General features: G+C 45.9%; 1 protein-coding gene across 1 annotated transcript; it reads right to left on the bottom strand.

Moving 5' to 3' along the window:
• Positions 1-1,369: 1,369 nt before the first annotated feature.
• Positions 1,370-16,521, bottom strand: TAF8 (TATA-box binding protein associated factor 8). Its single transcript, XM_064733230.1, has 8 exons — positions 16,462-16,521; positions 15,213-15,366; positions 13,561-13,659; positions 12,237-12,299; positions 11,695-11,819; positions 9,153-9,300; positions 6,040-6,182; positions 1,370-2,236 (listed from the first exon to the last, which is right to left on the bottom strand). Exons 1-8 carry the CDS (start codon positions 16,519-16,521, stop codon positions 2,093-2,095), a joined length of 936 nt encoding a protein of 311 aa, XP_064589300.1. The 3' UTR covers positions 1,370-2,092.
• Between the last annotated feature and the right edge of the window lie 1,103 nt (positions 16,522-17,624).

The following is a 17,624-nucleotide window of genomic DNA, read 5'->3' as shown; positions in this document are numbered from 1 at the left end:
AAGGAACATAATAATACTAAATAGCTTTACTAAATAATAATTATGATTCCTTTCTGATGAACACAAAAATCACAATTTGCTCATAAGGACATAAAATTTCTTTTATTAAGAACATAAAAACTACAATTTTCATTCCACCTTTATTTTTTTTTAATTTCCCCTACCCAGCAAGGGATTTTTCTCCTTGCAGAAACCAAAAAAAAACAAAGAAAAGTTAAAAAAAGATAAAATTTTTGGATATATACAAACATTTACAGTTTTTTCTGTACATTTTTCATTCTGTACAAGCAAGGCACCAGCAGCAGTGACAGTGGCACACACAGGGGGGAGTTTGAGATTTAATTTCAGATTTTTTTTGGCAGAAAATCATTGAAAAAAAAACTTTATAAATTAAATTTTTGTCCTTGGAAAGAGGGGGGGATCCTTTTAACAGCATGGAGGTGAAATTGGAATTTTTGGAAGATTTTGGACCAAACCTCAGGAGCTTTTTCTGATGGAAACTGAACCCAGGTTTTGGGTTAAAGAAAACCCAAATGGTTTTTCCAAAGAAACCAAAGAAAACCTTTTTTGGTTTTCTTTAACCCTAAAATGAAGAAGATTTTTCTTCTTTATTTTCTATAAGAAAATGCTGAAGGGAAATGAAAGCAAAGCCCTCCAGAAGCAGCAAATAATGACAAGAGTGATGTGGAAATAAAGGGAATAAAGGGAGGAAATAAAGGGGGGAAATAAAGGGAATAAAGGGAGGAAATAAAGGGAGGAAATAAAGGGAATAAAGGGGGGAAATAAAGGGAATAAAGGGGGGGAATAAAGGGAATAAAGGGGGGGAATAAAGGGAGGAAATAAAGGGAATAAAGGGGGGAATAAAGGAAGTAAAGGGGGGAAATAAAGGGAATAAAAGGAGGAAATAAAGGAAGGAAATAAAGGGAATAAATGGAATAAAGGAAGGAAATAAAGGAAGGAAATAAAGGAAGGAAATAAAGGGAATAAAGGGGGGAAATAAAGGCTGGGTCCTCCAAATCCAAACCCAATCCCAACCCCTGTGTCCTCCAAATCCAAATTCAAATCCAAGCTTGTCCTCAATCCAAATCAAATCCAAATTCAACAATTCCGTCCTAAATCCAAATTCAACCATTCTGTGTCCTCCAAATCCAACTCTGGATCCTCTAAATCCAAATCCAATCTCTGCGTCCTCTAAATCCAAATCCAACCAGTGTCCCCACATCCAACCCCTGTGTCCCTCCAAATCCAAATTCAAACCCAATTCCTGTGTCCTCCAAATCCAAATCCAACCCTGGTTCCTCCAAATCCAAGCCCTTGGTCCTCCAAATCCAAATCCAAATCCAAATCCAAATCCAAATCCAAATCCAAATCCAAATCCAATCGCTTGGTTCTCCAAATCCAAATCCAGCCCCTGTGTCCTCCAAATCCAAATTTAAATCCAAATCCAACCCCTCCAAGGGGTGTCCCTCCAAGCCCTGGATCCCTCAGCTCCAGCTCCTGTGTCCTCCAAATCCAACCCTTGGGTGCTCCAAATCCAATCCCTTGGTCCTCCAAATCCAAATCCAAATCCGAATCCGAATCCAAATCCAATCCCTGGGTTCTCCAAATCCAAATCCAGTCCTTGGGTCCCCACATCCAACCCCTGTGTCCTCCAAATCCAAATCCAAATCCAAATCCAAATCCAACCCCTGTGTCCCTCCAACCCCTATGTCCTTCAAATCCAACCCCTGGGTTCCTCCAAATCCAATCGCTTGGTTCTCCAAATCCGAATCCAAATCCAATCCCTTGGTCCTCCAAATCCAAATCCAGCCCCTGTGTCCTCCAAATCCAAATTCAAATCCAATTCCTGTGTCCTCTAAATCCAAATTCAAATCCAATTCCTGTGTCCTCCAAATCCAAATCCAATCCCTGGCTCTCTCAGCCCCTCAGCAATGAAATCCCCCCAGAGCAGAGCCCGAAGCCCCCCGGCCCATTCCCAGGGGTTCTCCTGGCCCAGGGCAGTGAGCAGAGGGAGAGCAGGGTGGGAGTGGGCCCAGAGACCCCTCCTCAGCCGGGCAGCCCCTCCTGAGGGGAATTTCGGGAACCGTTCCCTTCACTTCTTCCTGCGGATTTTGGGTTTCTTGACGGGCCTCAGGTAGGGGTTGTCGATGACGTTCTCCTCGCCGTTCCTGCTGCCCGCCAGGGAGCTGCTCTGCTGCAGCACCGAGCTGTTCTCCTTCTCGGCCCCCGCCTCGTCCTGCCACGGAAAAAACACCACAAAAACCACCAAGTCAGCTGTTGGGGATTGTCGCAGACATTTTTTCATAGAAATCCTTTCTTTCACATTTTGTGCATCTCCTGGGAAGCAGAGCCCCAGAAGAAGGATGTAAACAATTGTTATCTAATAACAATTGTTATTGTTACTGCTGTGGAATGGAGCAGTGTCCCTGTGATTGGCTCATCTTCCATGGGTACCATTAAAGGCCAATCCCAGGAGCAGCTCAGGGACAGATTCCCTGCACACAGAACTTTGTTATTCATTCCTTGTATTCTATTCTTAGCTGAGCAGCTCTCTGCAACTTCTCTTATTATTCTATATATATTCTATATATATTCTATATATTCTATATATATTCTATTATTATTCTATTATTATTATTCTTATTATTCTATATATATATATTTATATATATATGTTATATATATGTTATAATGTATATATATATGTATATATATGTTATATATGTATATATATATGTTATATATGTTATATATATGTTATAATGTATTATATATTATATTATAAATATAGTATATATATATTATATTATATATTTTAGTTATAATGTATTATATATTATATTATAAATATTATATATATATATATATTATATTATATATTTTAGTTATAATGTATTATATATCACATATGAATAAATCAAGCCTTCTGATCAAGAAACAAGATTCTCGTCCTTCTCTCACCACAGTGACCGTCTAAAGCCACTGTAATAGGAGATTTTTTCAGAAATGGCTTAGAAGGCAGCTGTGAGGAGTAAAATTCTCACAGCCTGTTTCTGTAAACAGCAGAGGTTCTCAGGTTGTTTTTAATTACAAGCAAAAGTGACAAACATGAAGGCCTTGAGAACCTGGCACACCAGAGTTCTCAGGCAGCTTTCTCATAACAAGTAGATATTCTGTCTTTGGCTGTTTTGGGAAAGCAAAAATAATTTTGAGAACCCAAATCTTGGTGTTGGAAACATCAGGAGGGGTTGGTGTGTTATGTCTGATTATTATTATTATATATATATATATATATATATAATATATATAATATATATAATATATATATATATAATATAAATATATATTATATTATATTATATTATATTATATTATATTATATTATATTATATTATATTATATTATATTATATTATATATATATATAATATATATAATATATATATAATATATATATATTATATAAATATATATTATATTATATTATATATATACAATATATTATATATAATATAATATTATATATTATATGTATAATATATACTATATATAATTATATAATATATAATATATATTATATAAATTCATAAATTTATAATTTATAAATTATAAATTTAATTTATAATTAAATTTATTTAATTATAAATAATTAATAATTATTAATATGCATAATTAAGTTCATGCATATTGCAATGAACATATTGCAATTAAGTTCATTGCAATATGCATGAACTTAATTAACACGGTTATAAAAAGTGATTGATGGAGTGAATAAACTGAGTCGATGCTGATCAACAAGGACAGGTCTTCTCCCTCCATCTTCAATAGTCAGGCATGGAAATCTTTCTGCTCACGGAATCCGTGGCTGCTCCGAGTCTGGAAGTGTCCCCAGCCAGGCTGGAGCAGCCCTGGGGCAGGGGAAGGTGTCCCTGCCCATGGGAACCTTCTCAGCCCAAACCATCCCGGGATTCCGGGCTCCAAACCATCCCAGGGGGGACAATCAACAACCCAGCCCACAAGGAGCTGCATCAGAGGTTTGTGAGACAGGAAAATCCCCCGGGAAAATGAGAATTCGGGATGTCCTGAAAGCTCCAGCTCAGCCCCGCTCTGCGCTGGGCTCTGCAGGGAGCTGGGGAACCAGGACAGTGCTCAGCTCCATTCCCATTTCCCAAGGAACAGAGCCAGAATTCCAAGCTGGAGAACCAGGACAATGTTTAGATCCATTTCCCAGGAAAACAGGGCCAGAATTCCAAGCTGGAGAACCCTGACACTGCTCAGTTCCATTATTCCCCATTTCCCAGGAAGCAAAGCCAGGTTTTCCAAACTGGGGAACCCTGACACTGCTCAGTTCCATTTTCCATTTCCCATTTCCCAGGAAATAGCCAGGTTTTCCAAGCTCAAAAAACCCTGACACTGCTCAGTTCCATTTCCTATTTTCCATTTTCTATTTTCCATGAAACAAAGCCAGAATTCCAAGGTGGAGAACCCTGACACTGTTCAGTTCCATTTCCCAATTCTCATTTCCCAATTCCCATTTCTCATTTCCCAGGAAACAGAGCCAGAATTCCAAGTTCAAGAACCCTGACACTGCTCAGTTCCATTTCCTATTTTCCATTCCCAGGAAACAGCCAGGTTTTCCAAGTTCAGGAACCCTGACACTGCTCAGTTCCATTTTCCATTTCCCATTTTCCAAGAGACAGAGCCAGAATTCCAAGTTCAAGAACCCTGACACTGCTCAGTTCCATTATTTCCCATTTTCCCAGGAGGCAGAGGCAGGTTTTCCAATCTGGGGAACCCTGACACTGCCCAGTTCCATTTCCCATTTCCCATTTCCCATTCCCATTTCTCATTTCCCATTATTAGGAGGCAGAGGCAGGTTTTCCAGGGTGCAGAACCCTGACACTGCTCAGTTCCATTTCCCATTTCCCATTTCCCATTCCCATTTCCCATTCCCATTCCCATTCCCATTCCCCATTCCCATTTCCCATTCCCATCCCCATTCCCCATTCCCATTTCCCATTTCCCCATTCCCCATTCCCATTCCCATTCCCATTCCCATTCCCATTTCCCATTTCCCATTTCCATTTCCCATTCCCATTCCCATTCCCATTCCCATTCCCATTCCCATTTCCCATTTCCCATTCCCATTTCTCAGTTCCATTTCCCATTCTCATTTCCCATCCCCATTTCCCATTTCCCATTCCCATTTCCCATTCCCATTTCTCAGTTCCATTTCCCATTTCCCATTTCCCATTCCCATTTCCCATTTCCCATTTCCCATTTCCCATTCCCATTTCCCATTTCCCATTCCCATTTCCCATTCCCATTCCCATTCCCATTCCCATTTCCCATTTCCCATTTCCCATTCCCATTTCTCAGTTCCATTTCCCATTCCCATTTCCCATTTCCCATTCCCATTTCCCATTCCCATTCCCATTTCCCATTTCTCAGTCCCATTTCCCATTCCCATTTCCCATTTCCCATTTCCCATTTCCCATTCCCATTTCTCAGTTCCATTTCCCATTTCTCAGTTCCATTTCCCATTCCCCATTCCCATTCCCCATTTCCCATTTCCATTTCCCATTTCCCATTCCCATTTCTATTTCCATTTCCCATTTCCCATTCCCATTTCCCATTTCCCATTTCTCAGTTCCATTTCCCATTTCCCATTTCCCATTCCCGTTTCCCATTCCCATTTCCCATTTCTCATTCCATTTCCCATTTCTCAGTTCCATTTCCCATTCCCAACAGGCACAGGCAGGTTTCCAATCTGGGAACCCTGACACTGCCCAGTTCCATTTCCCATTTCTCAGTTCCATTTCCCATTTCCCATTTCCCATTCCCAGCAGGCACAGGCAGGTTTTCCAGGGTGCAGAACCCTGACACTGCCCAGTTCCATTTCCCATTTCCCATTTCCCATTTCCCATTTCCCATTCCCATTCCCATTCCCATTCCCATTCCCATTCCCCATTCCCAGCAGGCACAGCCGGGTTTCCAAGGCTCAGGAATGCCCCCAGCAGCCCCCCCAGCGCGGCCCCACCGTGCTCATGTGCAGCGGGAGGTTCTCGGTGTCCGTCTGCTCGTCCTGCTCCGAGGAATCCGTCTCCTCCATCTGCTGCATCTCCAGCTCCGAGGGCAGCAGCGCCGTCAGGTAGGGCACGGTGAAGGGCCTGGCAGCAATCACTGGCAGCGGGGAAAGCATGCTGTGGTGTGTTCTTAAGTTCGTTAGTTTGCTCCCCCCATTTTCTGTATTAAATGGTTTCTTCCTTTCCCAAGACTTTGGTTTCTCTTATAAAGTGAAAGTTGTTTCCTCCTTGGGGTCAGTCAATCACTCTTTTTCTCCTCCCAGGTTTCGAGAATTTTCTTTTCTCTGGGAGTTATGGTTGGCTGTAGCCCCGGAGCCCCTCCTATGATTTATAACAGTTGGTTACTTTGGTATATCAGTTATGTTTCGTACCTCCAAATATGTATTTCTATTGGATAGCCGGGTTTCCCTGCCTTCTTCCCCCCTTTTCCCTTAAAACCCTCTCCTGCCCCCTGTTCGGGGCCATTTGCTGGGTGTTTCCCCTCCTTGTTGGTCCTTCTGTAATAAACCAACAGTTTACCCCCAGCAAGTGGTCGCCTCCTGATTCGTCTCTCACCGCGCTGCTCCGAGCTATCCCCCAGCTCAGCCCGAGGCCAAGACGCCGAGGGGGGCTGCTTTCTGATGCGCAGGGGCCCTGGCCTTCGCCCCTCACCAGACAGCCGGATTCCAGGGCCGTTCACGCCCCCGCGCAAAGCACAGACACCGTCAGCAGGCTGGGAGGAATTCCTGCCCTCAGAAACGAGGGGTGGAGTTATGGAGATCAAACATTTCGCTGGTTCCGCATTTGGACGCGTTTCATTTCCCTTTTTTGGATACTTTTCTTTACTTTTCCTAAGGATCAGGGAGGAAATCTTGATCCCTGAAAGATGGCAGTCTCTATTTCCCAATTTCTGATCCCTAAAAGATGGCACTCTCTACTGCTTCCCAATTTTTTGATCCCTAAAAAATAGCACTCTCTATTTCCCAAATTTCTGATCTCTAAAAGATGGCACTCTCTATTTCCCAAATTTCTGATCTCTAAAAGATGGCACTATTTTCAATTTTCTGATCCATAAAGGATGGCACTCTCACCTTCCCAATTTTCTGATCCCTAAAAGAAGGCAGTCTCTATTATTTCCCAATTTTCTGATCCCTAAAAGATGGCACTCTGTCCTTCCCAATTTTCTGATCCCTAAAAGGTGCAATCTCTATTATTTCCCAATTTTCTGATCCCTAGAAGATGACAGTCTCTACTGCTTCCCAAATTTCTGATCTCTAAAAGAAGGCAGTCTCTATTTCCCAATTTCTGATCCCTAAAAGATGGCAGCCCCTACTGCTTCCCAATTTCTGATCCCTGAAAGATGGCACTCTCTATTTCCAGTTTTCTGATCCCTAAAAGATGGCACTCTCTATTTTCAATTTTCTGATCCATAAAGGGTGGCACTCTCTACTTCCAAATTTTCTGATCCCTAAAAGAAGGCAGTCTCTATTGTTTCCCAATTTTCTGAACCATAAAGGATGGCACTCACTATTTTCAATTTTCTGATCCATAAAGGATGGCACTCTCTACTTCCCAATTTTCTGATCCCTAAAAGGTGCAATCTCTATTATTTCCCAATTTTCTCATCCCTAAAAGAAGGCAGTCTCTATTATTTCCCAATTTTCTGATCCCTAGAAGATGACAGTCTCTACTGCTTCCCAATTTTCTGATCCCTAAAAGATGGCACTCTCACCTTCCCAATTTTCTGATCCCTAAAAGAAGGCAGTCTCTATTATTTCCCAATTTTCTGATCCCTAAAAGATGGCAGCCCCTACTGCTTCCCAAATTTCTGATCTCTAAAAGATGGCACTCTCTATTTTCAATTTTCTGATCCATAAAGGGTGGCACTCTCTACTTCCAAATTTTCTGATCCCTAAAAGGTGCAATCTCTATTATTTCCCAATTTTCTGAATCTCTTCCTGTTTCCAGCAGTGTTCCAACACAGAAAATCCTTCCTGAGCTCCACCATAAAATCCCGATTATCTGGGAGATTTGGGCTCCTCTTAAATGAAGCTGTGGGGCCAGCAAGCCTTAGGGAAAGTGGGAATTCTCATCTCTGCTCTGCAGGCAGAGAGAGGAAAATTTCCGGACAGGAAAATATCAGCGAGAAGAAATTCCTTGGTGAGGTTACAGGGATGGAGCCAGGATTGGGATGAGATTTGGATTTGGGATGAGATTTGGATTTGGGATGAGATTTGGATTTGGGATGAGATTTGGATTGGGATGAGATTTGGATTTGGGATGAGATTTGGATTTGGGATGAGATTTGGATTTGGGATGAGATTTGGATTTGGGATGAGATTTGGATTGGGATGAGATTTGGATTCGGATGAGATTTGGATTTGGGATGAGATTTGGATTTGGGATGAGATTTGGATTTAGATCTTCTCCACCAGGAGAAAAAAGGGAACCTTGAGGAGCTGCTTTCTTCTTTTCCTCCCCATTTTAACCCCAAATCCCTCCTTTCCCAACCTCCCATTGTGACAATCATTAAATCCTTTCCTCAAACCCAAATTTTCTGATCCCTAAAAGATGACACTCTCTATTTCCCAGTTTTCTGAATCTCTTCCTGTTTCCAGCAGTGTTCCAACACAGAAAATCCTTCCTGAGCTCCACCATAAAATCCCGATTATCTGGGAGATTTGGGCTCCTCTTAAATGAAGCTGTGGGGCCAGCAAGCCTTAGGGAAAGTGGGAATTCTCATCTCTGCTCTGCAGGCAGAGAGAGGAAAATTTCCGGACAGGAAAATATCAGCGAGAAGAAATTCCTTGGTGAGGTTACAGGGATGGAGCCAGGATTGGGATGAGATTTGGATTTGGGATGAGATTTGGATTTAGATCTTCTCCACCAGGAGAAAAAAGGGAACCTCGAGGAGCTGCTTTCTTCTTTTCCTCCCCATTTTAACCCCAAATCCCTCCTTTCCCAACCTCCCACTGTGGCAATCCTCAAATCCTTTCCCCAAACCCTCTGATTTTAGGGACTCCCACACTCAGCAGGGCCAACACCACCCCCAAACCCTGCAGGGAGGTGAAACCATGGGGGGACTGACGTGGGAAGGTGCTGACGTCGTCCTTGAAGAGGCTCTGGGTCTCGCCAGTCTTGGCCATGAAGCGGGTGAGGGCCCTCTCCACGTCCCGGCGCTGCGACGCCGCCTTCTCCCGCAGCACCTGGTAATCGCACACGGGCTCGCGGTACGTCTGCAGGGGGACAGCACCGATGGGGAGGGTTCACCTCAAACTGCACAGGGATGGAGCAGCTCCATCTTCAAATATCACAGGGATGGAGCAGCTCCACTCCCAAACCTCACAGGGATGGAGCAGCTCCATCTTCAAACTGCACAGGGATGGAGCAGCTCCACATCCAAACATCACAGGGATGGAGCAGCTCCTCCACCCCCAAACCTCACAGGGATGGAGCAGCTCCTCCACATCCAAACCTCACAGGGATGGAGCAGCTCCACCTTCAAACTGCACAGGGATGGAGCAGCTCCACCTTCAAACTGCACAGGGATGGAGCAGCTCCACCTCCAAATATCACAGGGATGGAGCAGCTCCACCTCCAAACTGCACAGGGATGGAGCAGCTCCTCCTCCAAACCTCACAGGGATGGAGCAGCTTCACTCCCAAACATCCCAAGGATGGAGCAGCTTCACCTTCAAACATCCCAGGGATGGAGCAGCTCCTCCTCCCCCAAACCTCACAGGGATGGAGCAGCTCCTCCACTCCCAAACCTCACAGGGATGGAGCAGCTTCACTCCCAAACCTCACAGGGATGGAGCAGCTCCACCCCCAAATCTCACAGGGATGGAGCAGCTCCTCCACTCCCAAACCTCACAGGGATGGAGCAGCTCCACCTCCAAACCTCACAGGGATGGAGCAGCTCCTCCACTCCCAAACCTCACAGGGATGGAGCAGCTCCACCTTCAAACTGCACAGGGATGGAGCAGCTCCACCTCCAAACATCACAGGGATGGAGCAGCTCCACCTCCAAACCTCACAGGGATGGAGCAGCTCCACATCCAAATATCACAGGGATGGAGCAGCTTCACTCCCAAACCTCACAGGGATGGAGCAGCTCCATCTTCAAACTGCACAGGGATGGAGCAGCTCCTCCTCCAAATATCACAGGGATGGAGCAGCTCCTCCACTCCCAAACCTCACAGGGATGGAGCAGCTCCACATCCAAATATCACAGGGATGGAGCAGCTCCACATCCAAATATCACAGGGATGGAGCAGCTCCTCCTCCAAATATCACAGGGATGGAGCAGCTCCTCCTCCAAACTGCACAGGGATGGAGCAGCTCCTCCTCCAAACATCACAGGGATGGAGCAGCTCCTCCTCCAAATATCACAGGGATGGAGCAGCTCCACCTCCAAACCTCACAGGGATGGAGCAGCTCCACCTTCAAACTGCACAGGGATGGAGCAGCTCCACTCCCAAACCTCACAGGGATGGAGCAGCTCCTCCACTCCCAAACCTCACAGGGATGGAGCAGCTCCACCTCCAAATATCACAGGGATGGAGCAGCTCCACCTTCAAACTGCACAGGGATGGAGCAGCTCCACCTCCAAATATCACAGGGATGGAGCAGCTCCTCCACTCCCAAACCTCACAGGGATGGAGCAGCTCCACCTTCAAACTGCACAGGGATGGAGCAGCTCCACCTCCAAATATCACAGGGATGGAGCAGCTCCACTCCCAAACCTCACAGGGATGGAGCAGCTCCACCTCCAAACTGCACAGGGATGGAGCAGCTCCTCCTCCAAACTGCACAGGGATGGAGCAGCTCCTCCACTCCCAAACCTCACAGGGATGGAGCAGCTCCACCTTCAAACTGCACAGGGATGGAGCAGCTCCTCCTCCAAACCTCACAGGGATGGAGCAGCTCCTCCACTCCCAAACCTCACAGGGATGGAGCAGCTCCTCCTCCAAATATCACAGGGATGGAGCAGCTCCACATCCAAATATCACAGGGATGGAGCAGCTCCACATCCAAATATCACAGGGATGGAGCAGCTCCTCCTCCAAACCTCACAGGGATGGAGCAGCTCCACTCCCAAACCTCACAGGGATGGAGCAGCTCCACCTCCAAATATCACAGGGATGGAGCAGCTCCACCTCCAAATATCACAGGGATGGAGCAGCTCCACCTTCAAACTGCACAGGGATGGAGCAGCTCCTCCACTCCCAAACCTCACAGGGATGGAGCAGCTCCACCTCCAAATATCACAGGGATGGAGCAGCTCCACCTCCAAATCTCACAGGGATGGAGCAGCTCCACCTCCAAACATCACAGGGATGGAGCAGCTCCACCTCCAAACAAACATCCCAGGGATGGAGGAGTTGTGCAGAGCTCCACCTCCAAACTTGGGGATGGAGCAGCTCCACTCCCAACGTTCACAGAGATGGAGGAGTTCTGGAGCAGCTCCACCTCCAAACCTCTCAGGGATGGAGGAGTTATGGAGAGTGTATGGGGTCAGCAGGAATATTCTGGACAAACGGCAGCAGCAGCACTGCAGCAAAACCTCCCCAACCTCCTGGAATTCAGAGAGACCCCAAACAGCACAAAAATGTTGTTTTTTTCACTCACTGGTGTCTTGATGTAGGTGTGAGGATCTGGGAACTCCGGGAAATGGCCAGGAATGTGGGGAGGGTGAGGTTTGTTCTGCCCGGCTGTCAGAGCCTTGGGGGTCACGGGCTGGTTTGTCACTGGAGCTGCAGGGGGAAAACAGCACGGGAATCAGGGAAAACACAGAAATTAGGGAAAAAACCCACAGGAATTAGTGAAAACAGCACGGGAATCAGGGAAAAATCCCACAGGAATCAGGGAAAACACAGAAATCAGGGAAAAAACCCACAGGAATTAGTGAAAACAGCACAGGAATCAGGGAAAACACAGGAATTCTCCTTCCCAGGGTCCCCCAAAGCTCTGACCCCATCCATGACCCTGGGATTGGATCCCAGAAGGGAAAAGGATCCCTTCAGATAAATCTGAGTGAGCCAGGTCCCTTCAGCCAGCACAGGAGCCCCAAATCCTGGGGTTATCCCACAGAAAGCTCCTCGGGAAGGCAGTGAGAGGAATCCCAGGAATGCCAGGCTGGAATTGCCAGCCCAGGAAGGGTTTCCACGCACGGGCAGTGATCACCATCCTCTGGGAACGCTTGGCGTAGGCTGGGAGGGTTTCCACGTTGAAGCCTGGAAGAGAAAAGAGGAAAAAAAGGAATTGATCCTGTCCAAATATAGAATTTTTCCAAATTAAATAAGGAAGGATCATGGAAAAGCATCAGCTGTGTGTGGCACCTGTCAGGGACATCTTTTATGAAAATTCCTTTTCTTTAGGATTTTTCCTCCTGAGAAGCTGAGAGGCCTCAGGAACAGAATGTAAATAATAATTATCTGCTGCTGTGGGATGCAACAGGTGAATCTTTGATTAATCTCGTGTGGTTGTTTTTAATTAATGGCCAATCACAGCCCAGCTGGCTCGGACTCTCTGAGAGTCACAAGATTTTATTATCATTCCTTATCTTTCCTTTCAAGCCTTCTGATGAAATCCTTTCTTCTATTCTTTTTAGTACAGTCCTAACATAATATAAATCATCTGTGGTGGTGTTCACAGGGGTTCCAGGCTGAGGGAAGAGATGAGAATCTGACTCCATGTTCCACAAGGCTAATTTATTATTTTATGACATTATTATATTATATTATATTATATTATATTATATTATATTATATTATATTATATTACAACTATACTAAAAGAATAGAAGAAAGGATTTCATCAGCAGGCTTGAAAAGGAATAGGAAAAATAATGGAATAAATAACAAAATCTTATATATATATATATACACATATATATACATATATATATATACATATATATACATATATATATATATATATATATATATATATATATGTATATAAATAACAAAATCTTGTGACTGACCAGAGACTCTGAGCCAGCTGACTGTGATTGGCCATTAATTAAAAACAACCACACGAGACCAATCAAAGATTCACCTGTTGCATCCCACAGCAGCAGATAATTACTATTTACATTCTGTTCCTGAGGCTTCTCAGAAAAAAATCCTAAGGAAAGGATTTTTCCATAAAATGTGTCTGTTATCATCAAATAATAAAATAATTATTTTATTATAATAAAATAGAAAAATATAAATATAAATATAAATAATATAAATATAAATATAAATATAAATATAAATATAAATATAAATATAAATATAAATATAAATATAAATATAAATATAAATTAAAAATAATGGAAAAGTGGGGAGGGCAGAACCATTTACATTGCGTAGGGGGGAAACAATACATAGATTGGGGGAAAATCATACAAGAAACTTGGCAACACACGACAGCACCCCCCCAAATCCCAGATTTTGGGGGGAAAATTCCCAATCCGAATTGGAAGGGTGGGAAGAGGGAGCTGCTCACCCATCTCCACCAGGGTCACCACGATGTCCGAGAGCGTGGGCTGGGTCCTGGCCGTGTGCTCGCAGTAGGATTTGGCGCTCCTCCCGATCTCCGAGATATCTGCAGGGGAAAAGCACCAGGGCTTCAATTCTCACTGCCAGGGCAGCTCCAGGGATGGGGAACTGGGGGCTGAACGCAGGGATTGGTGCCTTGGATTTGGGAGTGATTTTTGGGATTGGTGCCTTTGGATTTGGGAGTGATTTTTGGGATTGGTGCCTTTGGATTTGGGGCTGAATGCAGGGATTGGTGCCTTGGATTTGGGGCTGATTTTTGGGATTGGTGCCTTTGGATTTGGGGCTGATTTTTGGGATTGGTGCCTTGGATTGGGGGCTGATTTTTGGGATTGGTGCCTTGGATTTGGGGCTGATTTTTGGGATTGGTGCCATGGATTTGGGGCTGATTTTTGGGATTGGTGCCTTGGATTTGGGGCTGATTTTTGGGATTGGTGCCTTGGATTTGGGGCTGATTTTTGGGATTGGTGCCTTGGATTTGGGAGTGATTTTTGGGATTGGTGCCTTTGGATTTGGGGCTGATTTTTGGGATTGGTGCCTTTGGATTTGGGGCTGATTTTTGGGATTGGTGCCTTGGATATTGGTGCTTTGGGGATGATTTTTAGGATCGGTGCCCTGCAGTGAGGGCTGATTTTTGGGATTGGTGCCTTGGATTTGGGGCTGATATCTGGGATTTGTGCCATGGATTGGGGGCTGATTCCAGGAATTTTTGCCTTTGGATTTGGGCTGATTCCAGGGACTGGTGCCTTGAACTGAGGGAGAGCTGATATTTGGGATTGGGAGCTGATTTTTGGGATTGGTGCCTTTGGATTTGGGGCTGATTTTTGGGATTGGTGCCTTGGATTTGGGAGTGATTTTTGAGATTGGTGCCTTTGGATTTGGGGCTGATTTTTGGGATTGGTGCCTTGGATTTGGGAGTGATTTCTGGGATTTGTGACTTGGATATTGGTGCCTTGGACTGGGGATGATTTTCAGGATCGGTGCCTTGCAGTGAGGGCTGATATTTGGGATTGGTGCCTTGCATTGGGGCTGATTTCAGGAATCTGTGTCTTGGATTTGGGGCTGATTTTTGGGATTTGTGCCTTGGATTAGGGGCTGATTGCAGGGACTGGTGCCTTGTACTGAGGGGGGCTGATTTTTGGGATTGGTGCCTTGCATTGAAGGCTGATATTTGGGATTTGTGCCTTTGGATTTGGGGCTGATTGTAGGGATTGGTGCCTTGGATTTAGGCTGATTGCAGAGATTTGTGCTTTTGGATTTGGGGCTGATTTTTGGTATTTGTGCCTTGGACTTGGGGCTGATGTTTGGGATTGGTGCCTTGGATTTATTTGGGATTTGTGCCTTGAACTGGGGGCTGATTCCAGGAATTTGTGCCTTTGGATTTGGGCTGATTGCAGGGACTGGGGGACGATTTTTGGGATTGGTGCCTTGGATTTGGGGCTGATTTTTGGGATTGGTGCCATGGATTTGGGGCAGATTTTTGGGATTTATCCGCAGTGCCAGACCTGGGCTGCACTCCATTCCCTGCCAGCTCTCTCCCCACCCTGTCTCTGTGTGAAAAGCAGGACCCAGCCCCTCCCTGGGCGGGCAGGGGGCACTCACAGCTCTGGATCATCTCGGTGAGCGTCTCCACCGCCGCCTTCTCGGCGCTCTCGAACCCGGCCTCGGTCAGCAGCGAGCTCACCACGACCTGCAGCGTGCGGCGCCGCGCCAGCTGGTAATTGTCTGCGGGGGTGCCGGCCTGCTTGCTGCCCCTCTGGGACCAGGAAAGTGGGAAAAGTTATCCATGGGATCCATGGGATGGGATGGGATCCACGGGATGGGATGGGACACATGGAATAGGGTGGAATCCATTGGATGGGATGGAATCCATTGGATGGGATGGGACCCATTGGATGGGATGGGATCCATGGAGTGGGATGGGATTGAATGGGATCCATTGAATGGGATCCATGGGATGGGATGGGATTGGATTGAATGGGATCCATTGAATAGGATCCATGGGATGGGATGGGATGGGTTGGGATCCATGGAATAGGGTGGAATCCATTGGATGGGATGGGACCCATTGGATGGGATGGGATGGGATTGAATGGGATCCATTGAATGGGATCCATTGAATGGAATCCATGGGATGGGATGGGATGGGATGGGATGGGATGGGATGCGATGGGATGGGATGGGATGGGATGGGATGGGATGGGATGGGATCCATTGGATGGAATCCATGGGATGGGATGCGGCAGGGAGCAGGGAATGGAAGGGTTTGGGTGCAGGGAAGGGTCACAGAGCAGGTGGAAGAACCATGGAGCAAGGATTGGAAAAGGTCTGGGAGCAGGCAATGGGAAGGGAAGGGTGACATTGCAGGAACACAGGTACACGGACATACACATGTGTGTCCTATACACTCCCATGGGCACATGTATATATTCCTATACATTCCCATGGGCACTTGTATATATTCCTATGCATTCCCATGGGCACGTGCGTATATGCTACATATATATATAAATATTTATATATGTATATATATTTACACACGCGTCCTTATAGAACCTCCCAGACACTTTTTGGGACGCGGCCCTTTAAGGAAACTCCCACAAGCCCCGCCCTGTGCCCGGTCAGCCAATTGCAGCGCGCCATCCTCACCCAATCAAACCCCGCCTCCCTCTGGCCTTCCCGCCAATCAGAGCCTCCCTCCCTCCACCCGCCGCCTCCACGCTCCGCGGCCTGGCCGCGGCCGCCTCCGCGCCCCGGAGGGATCGGGCGCTGCCGCCCCGCCCGGCCCCGCCGGGGACCCGCCGGGAACCCGCCCTCACGGCCTCGCGCCCCGGGAATCAGGCGCCGTTACCGTGCTGGAGCCCCCGGACGCTGTGTCAGCCATCTTGGAGCCATATGGAGCTGTGCGCATGCGCCAGGTGCGGGCGTGGCTGTGGGCGGGAGCGCGGGGCATTGTGGGAGTTGTAGTGCGGGCGGAGCGACGCGCGGAGCCTTGTGGGAGTTGTAGTGCGGGGGAGGGGCAACATCTGGATGCGCCGCCCTCCCTCCCCCCGCACATCTGGAGATCCCAATGGGTGGAACGAGATGGGATTGATGGTCCCGCCCATCCCAAACCGCACAGGACACGAGGAGCGCGAGGATTTTGTTGAGTTGGCAAAGTCTCCATTGAAATCTGATTTATCCCATCCCAATTTATGATATCCTGATTTGTTATATCCTAATTTATTTATTATTTTTATACATTATATATACATATAATTTATTGTTAATAAATTATTTATTTCTTTCTTTTTAAAAATATATATTTATGTTATATATGTTATTTATTATTATTGATTTTTTATTTATGATATGCCAATTTATTTATTTTTATATATTTTTTATTTTTATATATATATATAATTATTATTATTTAATTTATTTATGACAATCCCACATTTTGATTATGATTTATCGTGATTTATCCCACATTTTGATCGTGATTTATCGCGATTTCTCCCCCATTTTGCACGGAGCCCCGCTGCCAGCAGAGGGCACGTTGGCACCGAGAAATTCTGATTATTTCATCATTCACAAACCAAATCAGCAGCGCTGAATGGATTCATGGCCATTTTCCCATCCCTCAGCTGTGAAAATTTCCTCCAAAAAATCCCCAAGAATGGCAGCCCCAAAAATGGGGACAATCCCAATAAAGTCCCCAAAGATGGCAGCTCCAAAAAAAGGGGACAGTCCCAATAAAGTCCCCAAGAATGGCAGCCCCAAAAATGGGGACAATCCCAATAAAGTCCCCAGGGATGGCAGCCCCAAAGGAGGGGACACAAAGGGACAATCCCTGATAATGTCCCCAAGAATGGCGGCCCCAAAAGGAGGGGACAATCCCAATAAAGTTCCCATGGATGGCAGCCCCAAAAAATGGGGACAGTCCCAATAAAGTCCCCATGGTTGGCAGCAGCCCGAAATGGGACACTGCATGGGGATTGCAGCCCAAAATGGGGACAATCCCAATAAAGTCCC

This window comes from Zonotrichia leucophrys, chromosome 26 (genome assembly GCF_028769735.1).
Source record: "Zonotrichia leucophrys gambelii isolate GWCS_2022_RI chromosome 26, RI_Zleu_2.0, whole genome shotgun sequence".
Taxonomy (NCBI): domain Eukaryota; kingdom Metazoa; phylum Chordata; class Aves; order Passeriformes; family Passerellidae; genus Zonotrichia; species Zonotrichia leucophrys.
Note: the sequence above shows the minus strand (reverse complement) of the source record. Positions and strands in the feature narration are given on the sequence as shown.